Source organism: Bradysia coprophila, chromosome IV (genome assembly GCF_014529535.1).
Source record: "Bradysia coprophila strain Holo2 chromosome IV, BU_Bcop_v1, whole genome shotgun sequence".
Taxonomy (NCBI): domain Eukaryota; kingdom Metazoa; phylum Arthropoda; class Insecta; order Diptera; family Sciaridae; genus Bradysia; species Bradysia coprophila.
Genome location: NC_050738.1, coordinates 4,409,112 through 4,423,559, shown reverse-complemented (window position 1 = coordinate 4,423,559; position 14,448 = coordinate 4,409,112). Strand labels below are relative to the sequence as shown.

The 14,448-nt window shown below is 35.1% G+C and overlaps 1 protein-coding gene across 2 annotated transcripts in view; it reads right to left on the bottom strand.

Moving 5' to 3' along the window:
• Positions 1–14,448, bottom strand: part of LOC119085893 (nitric oxide synthase) — a 68,603-nt gene that overhangs the window by 10,079 nt on the left and 44,076 nt on the right. For both annotated transcript variants that reach the window (XM_037196430.1, XM_037196431.1), the window contains 10 exons: positions 13,873–14,035; positions 12,798–12,889; positions 9,436–9,580; positions 8,940–9,079; positions 8,665–8,839; positions 8,006–8,187; positions 7,401–7,610; positions 6,059–6,203; positions 2,862–2,966; positions 1,615–1,685 (listed from right to left, as the gene is read on the bottom strand). In XM_037196430.1, coding sequence (XP_037052325.1) covers positions 1,615–1,685; positions 2,862–2,966; positions 6,059–6,203; positions 7,401–7,610; positions 8,006–8,187; positions 8,665–8,839; positions 8,940–9,079; positions 9,436–9,580; positions 12,798–12,889; positions 13,873–14,035 — 1,428 coding nt within the window. The remainder of the gene's footprint in view (positions 1–1,614; positions 1,686–2,861; positions 2,967–6,058; positions 6,204–7,400; positions 7,611–8,005; positions 8,188–8,664; positions 8,840–8,939; positions 9,080–9,435; positions 9,581–12,797; positions 12,890–13,872; positions 14,036–14,448) is intronic.

The following is a 14,448-nucleotide window of genomic DNA, read 5'->3' as shown; positions in this document are numbered from 1 at the left end:
TCAGGTTCAGGTCAAATTCGGGTTGAACAATTTCGGGTTCAGGTCAGGTTCGGGTTAAACCCGAAATCGAAAATTCATGTTCGAGTCACGTTCGGGCTGAACCCGAAATAATTTTTCAGGTTCGGGTCATGAATCCGGTTCAGGTCAACCTGAACTAAAACAGGTCAACCCGAACCGGTTCCGAGCCTCACTCGGGTTGAAACCCTCGGATGCTTTTACTCATCTGGATACGAGATATCATAGAGGGAAGTAATCATACAGTAATGTACTATTATTTGCGTCGACACTACTCAAATCAAATTAAAAGATTCGATAGATTCAAGGTGAGAAGGTCACGTAGATACTGAAACCCCAATAAAACACCTTGTTGATTATAAGGTAAATTTTCGTATTAAAATTTCGCTTCTCGTCGCTGTGATGATGCGGACAATTTTTTATACGAAAGCTCATCAGAAGTTGTGTGTTTCCGCGTATTTAATAAAGTGACGGTTCGTGCGACTTCTCCAACATTATGCAGACTTGGATAAATTTCTTCTGAATCTAGGGGAAAACTACGCGAGCAAATACTGGGACAGGTGCTATTTGCTATTGGTGACCATTGGTCACTGACCAATAGAAGGAAATGGTACGCCAATATATGTGCCGATAAACGTCAATGTAAGTAGGTGGGACAAGATTTGCTCGCGCATTTCCCCTCGTTCTGAATGTGTTTATGAAAGGTTAAGTAAGTTGATCTCAGAAAAAATTAGTCTTTCCGAGGAAAGTTACCCAGGTTGATGCGAATACAATTTAACGACGAAACGAATTGAATGTCCATTTCATAGCAAAATTCGAAAACGTTTTTCCTCTAAATATTTGGAAAACTTTCAAATCCAATTTACTAACTATTACAACAAACAAGTGGAACTGACTTATTCGTGTGAAAGAGGTTCACCTAAATCGGAAATGCAGTTTGTATTTCTACACTCCACTCTCAGGAAATTTTACAATTCAACATCAACAACAACAAGAACAACAATTTAAATTGTACAGTAGATGGTCCTCCCCGCATTTAAAAAGCTTTTATATGTTTACATCGGTATTGCTTTGAGTGGTTTGTAAAATAAATCAGACTTTACGTTCCATAAAGAAAAAGAAACACTTAATGACCACTGACCACACACTTTACATTTAGTGCCCAGAACTATTTAACTTTAAAAGAATTTCCTTGTAAACAACACAATTAACAATCAAAGACAGTCATCCACCAGCTTGTTTATGTATGTAGTCAGTGTATATTAGAGGGGAGAGACTCGCGGAACACGATTATAATTTACAGAATCATAAATTAATGTTTGCTATTTGATTTATGAACATTACGTTTTTTGCAACAGTTCCACATAAAAATGATTTACTCTAAGCGACAACCACATAGAACAAGCTTGTTCCTGTGAATATAATTTTTAATAAAATCATAATTCGTATTCATATCTCGAAAAGAACAATTCGATGATCGTACACACACCGCGCTTTTTTTTGTGCGCGGTTGTTCACATTCAAAAACAGCACTATACGAACCGTATACTACAAATTACTTTTACTCCACCAAAAATGAATAAAGAAAATTTATTTTACCTTTTGTGATTATCTGTTGTATTTTCCTCATTTTCCCGCAATTTCATGGCGTACAAGCCCTGTGCGAATTCCTGACAGGAGAAGAAAGAAAAAAACAGAAAATAAAAGAAACGAACAAGAAAAGAAGTGTATTAAATCAAAATGTTCGTAGTTCAGTTCATATAAAAAAGCACAGCATCACGAGCAATGAAATATATACACACTAACCAAACATGAGTTAGTCAAACACACACAAAAAAGGGAAACATCTTTCTTGCGGTTAGAATAAATAAACCAATCGAATTTATTGCACCGTAAGTTATTACGTCGGATATTTTCAGTTCTATGGTGTAAGTAAATAACAACAAAATCGATAACTGAAATTGTAATTGATTTTATCATCATTGGAGTTATTGGTCGTCAGGACTATCATTACGTCCTCGATGGCAATTTAAAGATTCTAATGAGTGGCCTATTTAGTTTGAATGCCAAATATAAATGTTATTTCGAAAGAAAATTCTAAAATGAATGAAACTTAAAGCTCCGTTGTACAACTTCAATTCACCTAAAATTCCAGTAATTGCAATCACCTGTGCTGTCCACGTTTACTACAACGAGAATATAGTTAACGTTTCCTGTTGCATAATCAATGGAGAAGTGGAGGACTGGGACTGCAACAAGTGTTGAATTTGCCTCACGTGCAATGTAAATCAAATCTGGAAAAATATTTTCCTATTTTCGCTGTACAAATGCTCCAGCAATTTTCATTCAAAATTCAATTCCGATTGAATTATTCATTTAAGTCTATCATATCATTAAGTGACTACTGTGTATGATACGGGATTATGTTAAAGTGATACATCGTTCATATATGATGGGAGAGCTCTATGTGAGTGTATATTCGTAGTAAATTAATTAACCATAACAACAAAAATATTGTTTTTCCCTGATGGTCTAACCACTTATTCGGAACGCATGTGTCCCTCTCTACATTATTGACTAGAAAGCATTACATTGGCTCCCCTATTTTTTTCTGTGCGAGATGTTATTCTCCGCTCCGTTTTTATATAATATTTTCATTTGCTTCAGCTGCTTTCTGTGTTTTTTATATATAACAATCATTAAGTATTGTGCTTGCTAGCTGATCAAATATTGAGTTTTATTTGTACAAGTTATCAGGTGGGACGGGGGAATAGCGGGGTGGCATGACAGTGGTGAACATAATCAAAAACAATTAAAAAGACTACTTCAATGTCAATTCAACATACTTCACCGTTTTCGGGTGGATCACCGTTTCCGAATGTTGATGCAATAACCAAAAGTAGAGCCTCGTGTTCGATTGATGATATGTCATAGTCTGACATGCAATATATCTGGAAATGATAAATAGTTTTGATAATTGTTCGATGTACACATGTTTCACCTTGTGTTAGGTTCGAAAAAAATTCTGATTTAATCAGTGATTTTGTCGTAATCAATGAAACCATTCCAGGTAACTTACGTAAAAAATGTCGATTAGTTTAGAATTTGGGCATAATTAACAGATTTATTTCAACACATTTAAACAGTCAGTAAAAAGGAACCTGAGAAAATAATCTGTTATCGTCAACATTAGAGAATCATCTGTTATCGACAACATTGACACAAATGATCGAAGAGCTCCAGTTGACGTGGCGTTTATAGTGTAATGTATGTTAAAACGAATGAAGTAATAGATTTTGTGACAAATACTAAAATGATTACACCTTGAACAAAGCCTAAATGGCTAGGTGAGCTACAACAGCAACGTGTTAAAACGAATGAAGTAATAGATTCTGTGACAAACACTATAATGATTACATCTTGAACAAAGCCTAAATGGCTAGGTGAGCTACCACAGCAACGTGCTAGTTACTATTGCTATTTCTATAAAATTAACGTATGTCTTTGATCAGTGTGAACCTCCCAAAGATTATCTACATACGCTCCTTACAAATTTTCGACAGATCTGGTGTCAAGTATTAACGTAAGAGTTTTCTCGTAGTTGGGAATTTTGTTCAAGGGCGCCCAAAACTATAAATCAACGTACCAATTTCATGATGTTTTTATTCGAAAACAATACTATCCGTTTAGTGTAAGGTACTTTAGAGACGCGATTGAAGAGTACAAAATATTTTTTTATTGCCTTCATTTTCAATTAAAAGAAAATTTGGGACACTTTCGAAAATTTTCGAAAATAAAGTACGGGCGGGATCGATGAATGGTCCGAGTTTGAATCTATATGGTGATACGGTGACCATCCACAAGAATAAGTAACTTTAAACTTCGATGTAAAAAAAGAGTCGGCAAAAGAACCAATTTTTATGTCAGAAATATTTTAAATTTATGCTGAAAATCCCATACGGCCCGTATCCTTATCGCATTTATGACTTTGGATTGCGTCTTTTTTCCGTATAGTAATTTCCGATATACATACGAAATTGGATTGGTTACGTTTACAGCACATACACCCACACACCCACATTTTGTCAAGTAAACACTCAATCGAACATGCACCAATAAAGAATTTGACTTTGTCGCATTCATCATTTATTTACTTACAATCTTTTTATTTATCTCTTTTGCTTGGAAATTTCACTTTGAGTGCTTAAAGTGGATCAAACTGAAAACTTGTGTACACAATTTGTATTTAATAAAATGAAAACACAAGCTGTACGAATAGATCTAATTTCGAGACATTACCTTTTGTATTGAAAGTTTGTTTTATAAACGAAACGTAAAGAAATGAGAAAAGGCAACAGAGTATAAGTAGCAGTTTTCTAGTTTACATAAAATAGCAAGGAAGAAATCTGCTTGAACATGATTCCGTACTCGATGGATCGTTGAATTTTCTCGGAAATGGTTAAATAAATGAAAACTTTTTTTCCCTATCGTTTCACATTGTCGTTGATTTTTTATTATTTATTTTTTGCTGGAAACGCAATGTAAACAACAAAGGGAATGTCGTCTTTATTTAACGCTTTTACACTTCGCAATACTTTGACTTTAACCGATTTAGCATAATAATCGTAAGCGTACAACGTTTGACGTTGAATGTCGGTGCTTTGATAGGATTTCACACAGAAAATAATGGAACGTGAGCTTAATTTTCACAGAAAAATATTTATTTAGTTTTGCATTATTTTACTCATTCTTTAATGCCAGATGAGGGAAATAAGGTGTATAATGACGAACGATATTTTTGTACGAGGAAGTGTGGCTTTAGCTCATTTCGTTAAAACTGGAAGATAAGTGGAGTCAGAAAAGCAAGGAAAATAAAAATCAAAGGCATTAACATTCTAGGCCTGAATTGTCTGTTTTATGAAGCTCATAACTATGTTGCTAGCAGACCTGCGGCTCACAGACCTATATTTTGTGACCGTAATAAAGAATTCGAATCTAAAAAAAAACTCGGCGAACTAACTACATCTACTACTTCTCCGATTACTGAGAATCTCTAAGCATACCATTCGTTTCGCTTTATTCCTTCGTTCCACTCGTTCCATATGTATTTCTGTGTGTTAAATATGTGGACCAAACAAAAATTTTGAACGTAGAAAGCGAGGTAGAAAGTTATAATGCGATGCGTTTAGTGCGTTCATGGAACTTTTTCAGTGCTGTCATCAAAATTAAATCCTGAATAAGTCGAGAAATACGCGGACTGTGAAGTTAAAACTATGCTCTATCCCCGCATTTATGGAGTAGATTCGGGGGAATAACATAGTTTTAACTTTGCAGGACGCGTATTTCTCGAGTTATTCAGGATTTAATTTTGATGACGTCACTAAAAAGCGTAACGTTATTTATGAACGATCCCTCATGAATCGTACCGCTCTAAAAGATATGCTAAAAAGAAAGTCAGGTGACAGGTCCGAAGCATATTATATTCGTATCAAGATTGAATCTTGATTATTTTTCACTTATCAATTTTGGCATTTCGGGCAGAAGGAAGAGATTTCAAGAATTAACAGGAATAAATGGACGATACTCTGATCATTTTTTGCTCGCCAGAACCTGAATTTAATTTGGAGACGCTGAATCAATATTTAAGATTAAATTACGAAACATAACTATGGATACGATGGATGGAGAGGAGAAAAAAAAATGTTCTCTTGCCTTTCCATTCAACCTTATATGACGAGTATATTATAATGATGATTGATGCGAAAATCGTACCCATGTAATATTTGTTTCGTTCAACAAATTGAAAAGCATGAAAAAAATGAAAGTGAAAAATTATTCCAATCAATTCACAAATTCGGACAAATTATTTTTCCGTTTCTCTGACGTGTACATCGGTGATAGGGAAAATTTCGTAATCAGCCCGATTTTACCAAGAAGCTGACAAAATTAATTAATGTTCATTAGCCCACGTCATATAGCAACTTTTCTGTTTTAGAGATTTTTTGTTCATTTTTATTTTCTTTCTTTCTTTAATTAAACTCACCTGTGCATTAAAAGCATGTCCTAAAAGTTCCACCAGTTGTTTGGCATACTGTTCAGATTTGCCCGTTTCCGTTGCATACAAAACAGTTGCTTTTATGCGACGAGAAAGTGCACGACCAAATAATTTAGATGTAAATTTGACGGCTCTGTAGAATATGGAAAAACGCAGAGCTAAATTAAAATCGTATGTTAATGAAATGCAACGTACATACAGCATTCAGTTCTCTTTACTTTTAGTAAAAGAACGGATCGGTTGAATTTTAAATTTCTGCTGTACTATTAGCCCAGTGTGCAAGTTTAAATGTTGTTCAGAGGTTCGTATAAAATGGTAAAGCACCACTAAAGGGGTGAGATTTGTCCAACATTTGGTACACTATCGCTCGCCCCATTAATTGTTGAGTGTATTTTAAGAACTACAGACCATACTTGGTCATAGGTTTTGTTGGGTACTTATAGACGAAATACGATTTCCGCAAAACTAGAAATTTGTAGCTTTAACTGATGATTTAGGGGATTGCAAACGTTAACACGTAACTCCCTCCAGCATTTTCCATTTTTTTTAGTATTAGCAAGGGTATTACAGCTTACACAGCAGGTTTGGCTGGCATAGCCGTATGTTAATATGACTGAAGTACGTTTTCCATAAAATCAGATAATTGAGCACTGGAGACAAATATTCATCGTCAACATGTGCTTGTTCCTCTGTTATGATATTCCAAACAATATGAAATTGTTCCTGGGGAGACAGGACTTTGAAGTAAAGTTTTTTTCCAGGAATCAATGAGTCCGAGTCGGGAAACATCAACATAATATGTTGTCGATTGATATAATCATCTGTTGCCAAAAGCGACGACTAAATAAAATGCTGAGCTCTAGCTAGTGTCATTGATTTATACAGGGAAATGGATGCTAAATCAAATGAAGTACAAGAATTTGCACCGTTCCGTTAAAAACGCTTAGATCGAATGAAGTAGTAGAAGCCATAATGATTAGATAAACTTGCTGTCGTTAAAAGGTTAATTTTATGTCTTCGCAGTATCAGTTGGAAAAACGAAAAAACTTAAAAGACTCCAACAGAGCCGTACGACAAGTGACCTAGCTTACTCGAACTGAAAGACTGAAACATATACTGACGAGGTTGCTGCATTTTGTCAATTAAATTTAATTAGCGTCTAGTAGACTCTCCATTCTTCCTCACAATCGAAAGAAACACAAAACATTTTATCCACCTTGCTTGTGTCATCATGGCTAGTCACACCACCGCACCACACGATTACATCAACACAATGAATTACGTGACTTGATTGTCGGAATGTGAAAAAAGAATTTCATAAAAAAATTACCTTGCAATTTGTTTGAAGTTGAATTTCCGTCGAGGTTTTCTACTTTTCGATTTGTCTCTGTCCTTTTTCCATACATGCACCTTGTAAGCAGCCTCCTGATAGTCAAACGACGGTTTCAATGAATAAACAACCATTTCCTGATGGAATACGGGTAATACGGACGCTGACATCGGCGGTACAATCCATACCCAATCAGCCGGACAGCCGTTTCTATTAATATGAAAACGATAAGGGAATTTTGTATTACCTAACTCGATTTATTTGATCTCTTTCGAGCTGTAATTAAAAGTCATTAAATGAAGTAATTATGCTCAAATCATAACTTCATCAGGAAAGTTTTTATGGTAATTATGTGCGCGCCGTCTCGTCCCCCCAAATCTACACAAAATATATTCAAATTTGGAAATAAATTTTCGCCTCCGAAAAGTGTTTTACATCGCGCGTTTATTAGATTGAAATTCGGTTGAGTGTTTGAATTTTGTATGTTTTCTGGCACTCTCCCCTCAATTTATAAAATGTCCATGTTTTCCGTATTAAAGTGTTCGTTCCGTTCGGTTCGGTCGCATTAAAATTTAAGTACACCGAAACCGTTTGCCGTCAATTACCTTAATTTCGTTTCATTTTCCAAATGTTTCATGAAACTTTCACTGGCTGTATGATGATCCACAATTGTTACGTTGTGACTTTGAAATGAGTGCAGTACCGCCAGGTTGATTTCAACAAGTGCTTTATCCTTCCATAGCGATGTTGATGTGCGGGTGTCTAATTCCAGTTTCAATGCGACTTTCTGTAAAGGTGAACAAAATCATCGAATTGGTAAGTTCGTGTTCCATAATTCACAGAACAACGATAGCATAGATTAGGTGTTCAATCATCTAATTTGATCAATCAAGTCTTTTCATGTTCAAATAAGAGAAGCGGAAAACTTTTAGGGAATTGATAATAGGTGGTGCTTCCAGAGAAACACGACCTGTTATCATTTCTCTGAATAATTTTCATTGCACAAAATGCTTTTTTTTCGAATAAATAAAAAATGATACTCCGGGAAAGTCCCATTGGAAGCGTTATTGATTTCCATGGTCACTAAGTAATCTTATATATGGAGGATTATTAATATCAGCTTTTTAAGACCGTAGGACAACCCAACACAATCCGTTTCACCCACTAAGTAGCAAAGTGAATCTAATATAAGTTAACTCATTCATTATCGTTTCCCGCAGCCCTCTCAATGCAGCAAATGCACATTCGTTACTCAATTAATTACCTCGAGCATATTACGTCGATTAACATCGCACAAATTTCTGCATCCAATTTCTGTGGACATATACCAGCCACTAAACGCTGTAGCTGTGAATATTATACCACCGCAATCGAACAGCATATTAGATACAGCTGGAAGTGCATACCATCGTAACTGCAAGTCAGCAAACCATTCATATCTTGTTGAGATAAGATCGAATGACAGAAAATTGGAAAATTAATTTTCTCCTTTTTCTCGTTAAATAATCAGCAAATCTTCTGATATAGTAATAAGCTTACGTTGGATGACTCAATGGAACTTGAAGAATTAAATCCGGAGGTAAATCAAAATAATCTGGATCATGTCCATTTGCCGACAGTACTAATGGAAGTATGTCCCATGCAGTACCTTTACCTTTCCAGCCGAGCTTTAAACAAACCTGCAAATATATGAAAATGTCATAAAAATGGAGCGTAGACCCTAGCTTATGTGCGTCAAAGTATGTTTGTGTGTCGAATGGATATCGATTTGAGAATCAAATTTTTTTTCTCCATTTTGCCTCAAGTCACAAGCAAAATTGATACATATCGGTTAAACACAGAAACCCCTATATATAAATGGATGGAGACATAATACGGGACATCTTGGTGTATCCACACATAAATATTGAACATGAGTGAACATCATGAACATGTTTACTTTAAAAACACATAAAGTGACACTATCTGTCGACAGTGTATATAGGAACAGAAAATCCAATTCCAATCTATATGAAGTAATATAATTGAAACGTACCTCAGTGAATTCAGCATTTTGGGGATCACCAATTACGCTTCCATCAGAGCTTGAACGATATCCTGCATACGAAATCAATTGAGGATTCCATATACGGTAATCATGCTTGCCATCCGTTCGTTGTGGAAATATCGTTATTGCCGACCTATTAAATGTAGGATGTCAACATAGAAACTTTGAATACACACATTGCAAATCAATATGATGTTCGTAATGGCGCAAACGGACATTTTACGTCTGTGTCCGCTTACAATGCATGTTAGATTATTTATTAGTAATTGGGAAGCTGTAAACTGTAATTAATTATAAGTGTAAATTAGTCAGGATTGATGTTAATAACAGAAAATGACACAGCGGAAAATACGAATTGAGCTGCCAGGGTAATTTGTTTATTGAATTACCGATTGATACAATTTCAATGGACGCAATTGTTGAAACGATCGCTTAGAGCTAGCTATTGGGGTGGACAGTATGTGAGTGTGAAAACACCCGATATAATTGGGGCAGTAAAATCGTAGAAATTAATTCAATTAAAGTGGAGGTAGCTTCAAAACATTTTGGTGGCTTTAGTTGTCTTTCGAGCAAGAAACTGAATGTGTTTTATACGTCGCATTTATTGAATCTATCACTTCACTAAGTGACATAATTTTTTGAGACAATGATCTGCATGTAATCTAAAATCTATTACTTCTTTATTAAATTTATTTTTTATTAAATAAAAGAACACTAGTTAGTGCGCATCGGCCCTTTTACGTTCATCGTGGTCGATAACAGATGACTAGCGACCTCATCTATGAAAACTTATACTCAAGAATTTCAATCTTTGTCGATTATAACAAAAAATTTGCAAATGTCTAAAGAATTACTCGAGTTATCGTTGCCGTCATGACGCGTCAGAGCGCCTCAGAATTGTTAAAGTGCTCTTCGAATCTAGCATTCACATAAATATGAATTAACTTAGCTTTGGAGCATCTATCAAAATTCTAGTTCATTCTGTCTATTGCTGTTCTTGAATAAAGACGTTACGTCTCGAAGTGAGAACGAAATATATTGGCAAAACTAAGAAATTTGTCTTTTAATTGAGCTATTCCGACAATCTGAATACGTTATTTTACCTTTTCTAATCATGGACCACTATTATTTCACCAACGCTACGATGATATTGACAGATATTCCAATAAGAATTTCAATTTTGAGTGAACGAATGAGTAAAAAATGAATGAACCGAAATAGTTATTTGTGTTTCTGGTTTGGAGGATTGATTTTAGGCAATTTCGCGAGTTGCATGGGAAAGTGCCTAAAATCAATCGTCCAAAACATTTACTCAAAAAAAATTCCATGTAAGGGGCGAAAACCCTAGAAAAATCTCGAAACTCCAACATTTTCGGTTCCGACATATGAAATAGTTATTTATACAACCGAGTGATAAATGATTTTTTAGGTACTAGATGTGTAGATTGTCACTCGAGGCCGTAGGCCGAGTTTGATAATACACATCGTGTGCTTAAAAGAGCAATTAGCATCGAGTTGTATACGACGTTTTTTTGCAATATAGACAAAGGAAAGTCATACTTTTAGTTACTTGTTGCAAAATAGTATTTTTCGTACCAAGACAGGAAATGACGATTTTTTCAGCACCAGTCCTAAGTTTTCCTTACAAGCGAAGCGAGTAAGGAAAATTAGGACGACACTTCAAAATCGTCTTTACAACGCTTTACTAGTTCAAATGCGTTAGTATACACTGTCTTGCTAAAAGGTGTAATAGGAAGCAACTGATGATGGTCAGACCACGCTGACCTAGGGCCACTATTACAACCTGAGGCCGAAACAGTATCTTTCGATGTTGTGTACATCAACCTTCCATCTATACCCTGTTTGATCTGGCTTTCCGTTTCTGTCTTTGCTGTTCTTACTCTCGATGGTCCTAACACCTACGAGATCTAGGTATGTGCGAATAGTCCGTTGCTAAAGCCGAAACGTTAAAAAGATCGTTTTATCAGTTACGAACAACGTTTTGTGCATCGGACAACTGAAATAGACAAAACACATCAATTTACTTGAAAATATACACACTTCACATTCACCATATTAAATTTAATCAATCGTATAGTCATAGAAAAATTCATGTAATTCTTTTCCCGCACTATAAAGTTTTTTCCCGCACGATATATATGTAGTTCGGGAAAAACTGACATTTCTTAATGAAAAATCATGGCAAAATAGGTCGTATTTCAGTTGTGGGATGCACAAAGTAAATTTCAGCGCCTCCTAATGAGAATGGGGCGATTTAACGATGCATTAGATAGACCTTGGAATATTCCGTTTTGAATTTGCAGCGCACATACGGCATGAATTAGTGTGCAACATTAGTGGTCCTACTTGTATATTCAATCCAAAATCTATTACTTCTTTCGCTTAGTCAAATCTCTTGCTTAATGTTTTAAGGAAAACTTCGTTACAATTATACAGAGGGATAGTTTTGAAAGTGGACCAGGTTCCTTCGTAGCTATTTATCAGCTACGTTTTGTTTATATGTCCAGAATGGCCTCAATAGTCTAAAAGCGAAGTTGTTTAATTTTAATATTAGTCAAAGGCTGGAAATCTTATTGACAAAATGGAGGACTTTAAAATTCTACTTATCAAGCTTTTCTGTGAATAGCAGCATTTAAAAAATTAGGATTAGCGTGAATAGTGTCAGGCCCGTGGAATACGCTCAAAGGCAACGGCTTTGTTTTCCTCCTCAAATTACTTTACGTTTTTATTTTCACTTAATTAAAAAAATAAATAACCACAGAACTAGTGACACATTTTCATCTAAACGGAAAATAAAACTTACGGGCACAAACATCTCAGATTTCTACTTCTTTACAGTAAACTACAATTTCACTGACTTTGTACTCTACAAGCAGCACTTTACAAAAACAAAGCAAAAAAAAAACATAAGAGAAATATCTGAAACCGGTATGCACCGTGCCACATCAGCTTGATGTGATGTAAATGACTGCAAAGGGTTTGCATTTAAAGACGAGGAAATGGAATATAAACGGAAAAAGGAAGTAATATTTCTATGTGGACCGAACAAAAAACACGTTTCGATATTTTAGCTTCTTATTTGTTCATTCCACCCTTTGATTTCGTGTTTAAAAGACACGGAACATTTTTCATATTTCGACGAATTTGAAACAGAGAAAAGAAAAGTAGAAACTTACACAAACCGAATTTGGTGTATGGGTTTTTTGTTCTTCCTCTGATTCCGAAAAGCATCAAAATCAAAATAAGCCAAATAAAAATGAAACCACACTCGTCAAACGAACGAAATAATTTATTTTCCTCTGAATGGTATATTTTCGCCATAACCTTACCTTAAATTTCCCTTATTCGTGCCGTATTTAATGTGATTACAAAGCGCCTCGAACATTCCACTTGTTGTTGTAACGTAGCGGCAATCAAATACCTAAAGCGGAAGAAAAAATTGTGAAAAATGAAAAGATTTGACTGGAATCATTTTTTGTGTACGAAAGTATTATGTTATATGTATAGATACCATGTGCGGCCTGTTTTCGATGGATGAGAATGCCATGGAGCCATGAACAAAACATTAAATGTCTGGTAATATCTTATATCTTGTGATATACAGAGTCAAAAAAATAAATAAATAAAAAGCTTAGCGGCTCTTTAAAACGTATAAAACAACATTTAGAGTTAGGTTGGCATTGAACGCTTTATCTGTATATGTTCTTGAGGTTGGTAAATCTTTGCAGGGAACATAATGTCAAAAAGAGCGTAAATGAAAATCCAGTGAACAGGGAAGTAATTTTTCGGCATAATACCTTGCAGCGACCACTTAAGAGAATTGTCGCTTGAAATCATTTAAAACGCGTAATACTTGTAATCACTGCAGTTGATAAATCGGTTACAAGGACAGTATACCCACCCATCAACTTCGGTATGATGGCAATTTACAATCGAGTGTATCTTACGTAAGTGTTCAAAGCTAGCGATAAAGGCGATAATGACGTGAGGGAATAAAAACCCTTTTCATTATGTGTACTCTCCAGCAACATTATTAAGCACAATAATCTTCAAATGCCTGCTACACCACTGCTTCAGAAGTCGAAAGGGAAGCTATATTTCAATGGAAACATCTTATTTCCGTTACCATTGAAAAAAGTACATAACGTTTTGTGCGGTGGATACGTTTTATATGACACTTTGACAACTCTTGTGGCATAATAATGGAACGGGAGAAAAAAATAATGTTTTAGATTGCTGATTTCAGGCCCATGATTATATTTTTTTCCCTGTATATAAACGGTTTAGCGCAGACGAGATATACCTGCACACCTGTTCTGTTGCGGGCTTTGTGTATGTTCTCGTTTTGACGGGGAAATATTTTAATATTCGGTGTGAATGGAAATCTTGTGGGATTTTAAATACCTGCAATTTCGACCATTGAATCCGGCCAATACATCGCGCTGAATTACGCCAAGCCAATTTAGCACCGTAAATTAGTTCGGTTTCTGTTAGATGGTAGCTGTTCGTCGATTCAATATCGCTTTGCACTTGTTGCAAACGTGATTCATATGCTTGTGATTTAGGACTGAAATGAAAAAGAGAAAATTTTTATTTTTATAACAGTTCAACTGTAAGTCTTAAATTTTTGACGTGAAGACGACGTTTACTTGTCTAATCGCCTCAGACTAAATAATTAATCTGTTGCTTCATTTGATCTGAATCTAAATAATTTCGACAGTGATCGACATTCAATACTTTACTTCATTAGTTCATTATTTTACTATTGTAAGATGTACTTATATGTAGTTCATTATTTAGGTTTGACAGTTATATCTATAAAATCTAATAAGAACTGCCAAATTACGAATTCGTAACCTGTCACAGACAGCAAGCTTATTAACAGTCTTATTATTTAAACTATTACTTCATTTGATCAAAGATTTTCAGAAATTGATTTCAGAAATCTTTTACTTCATTTGTTTTGAACATGATTTTTTC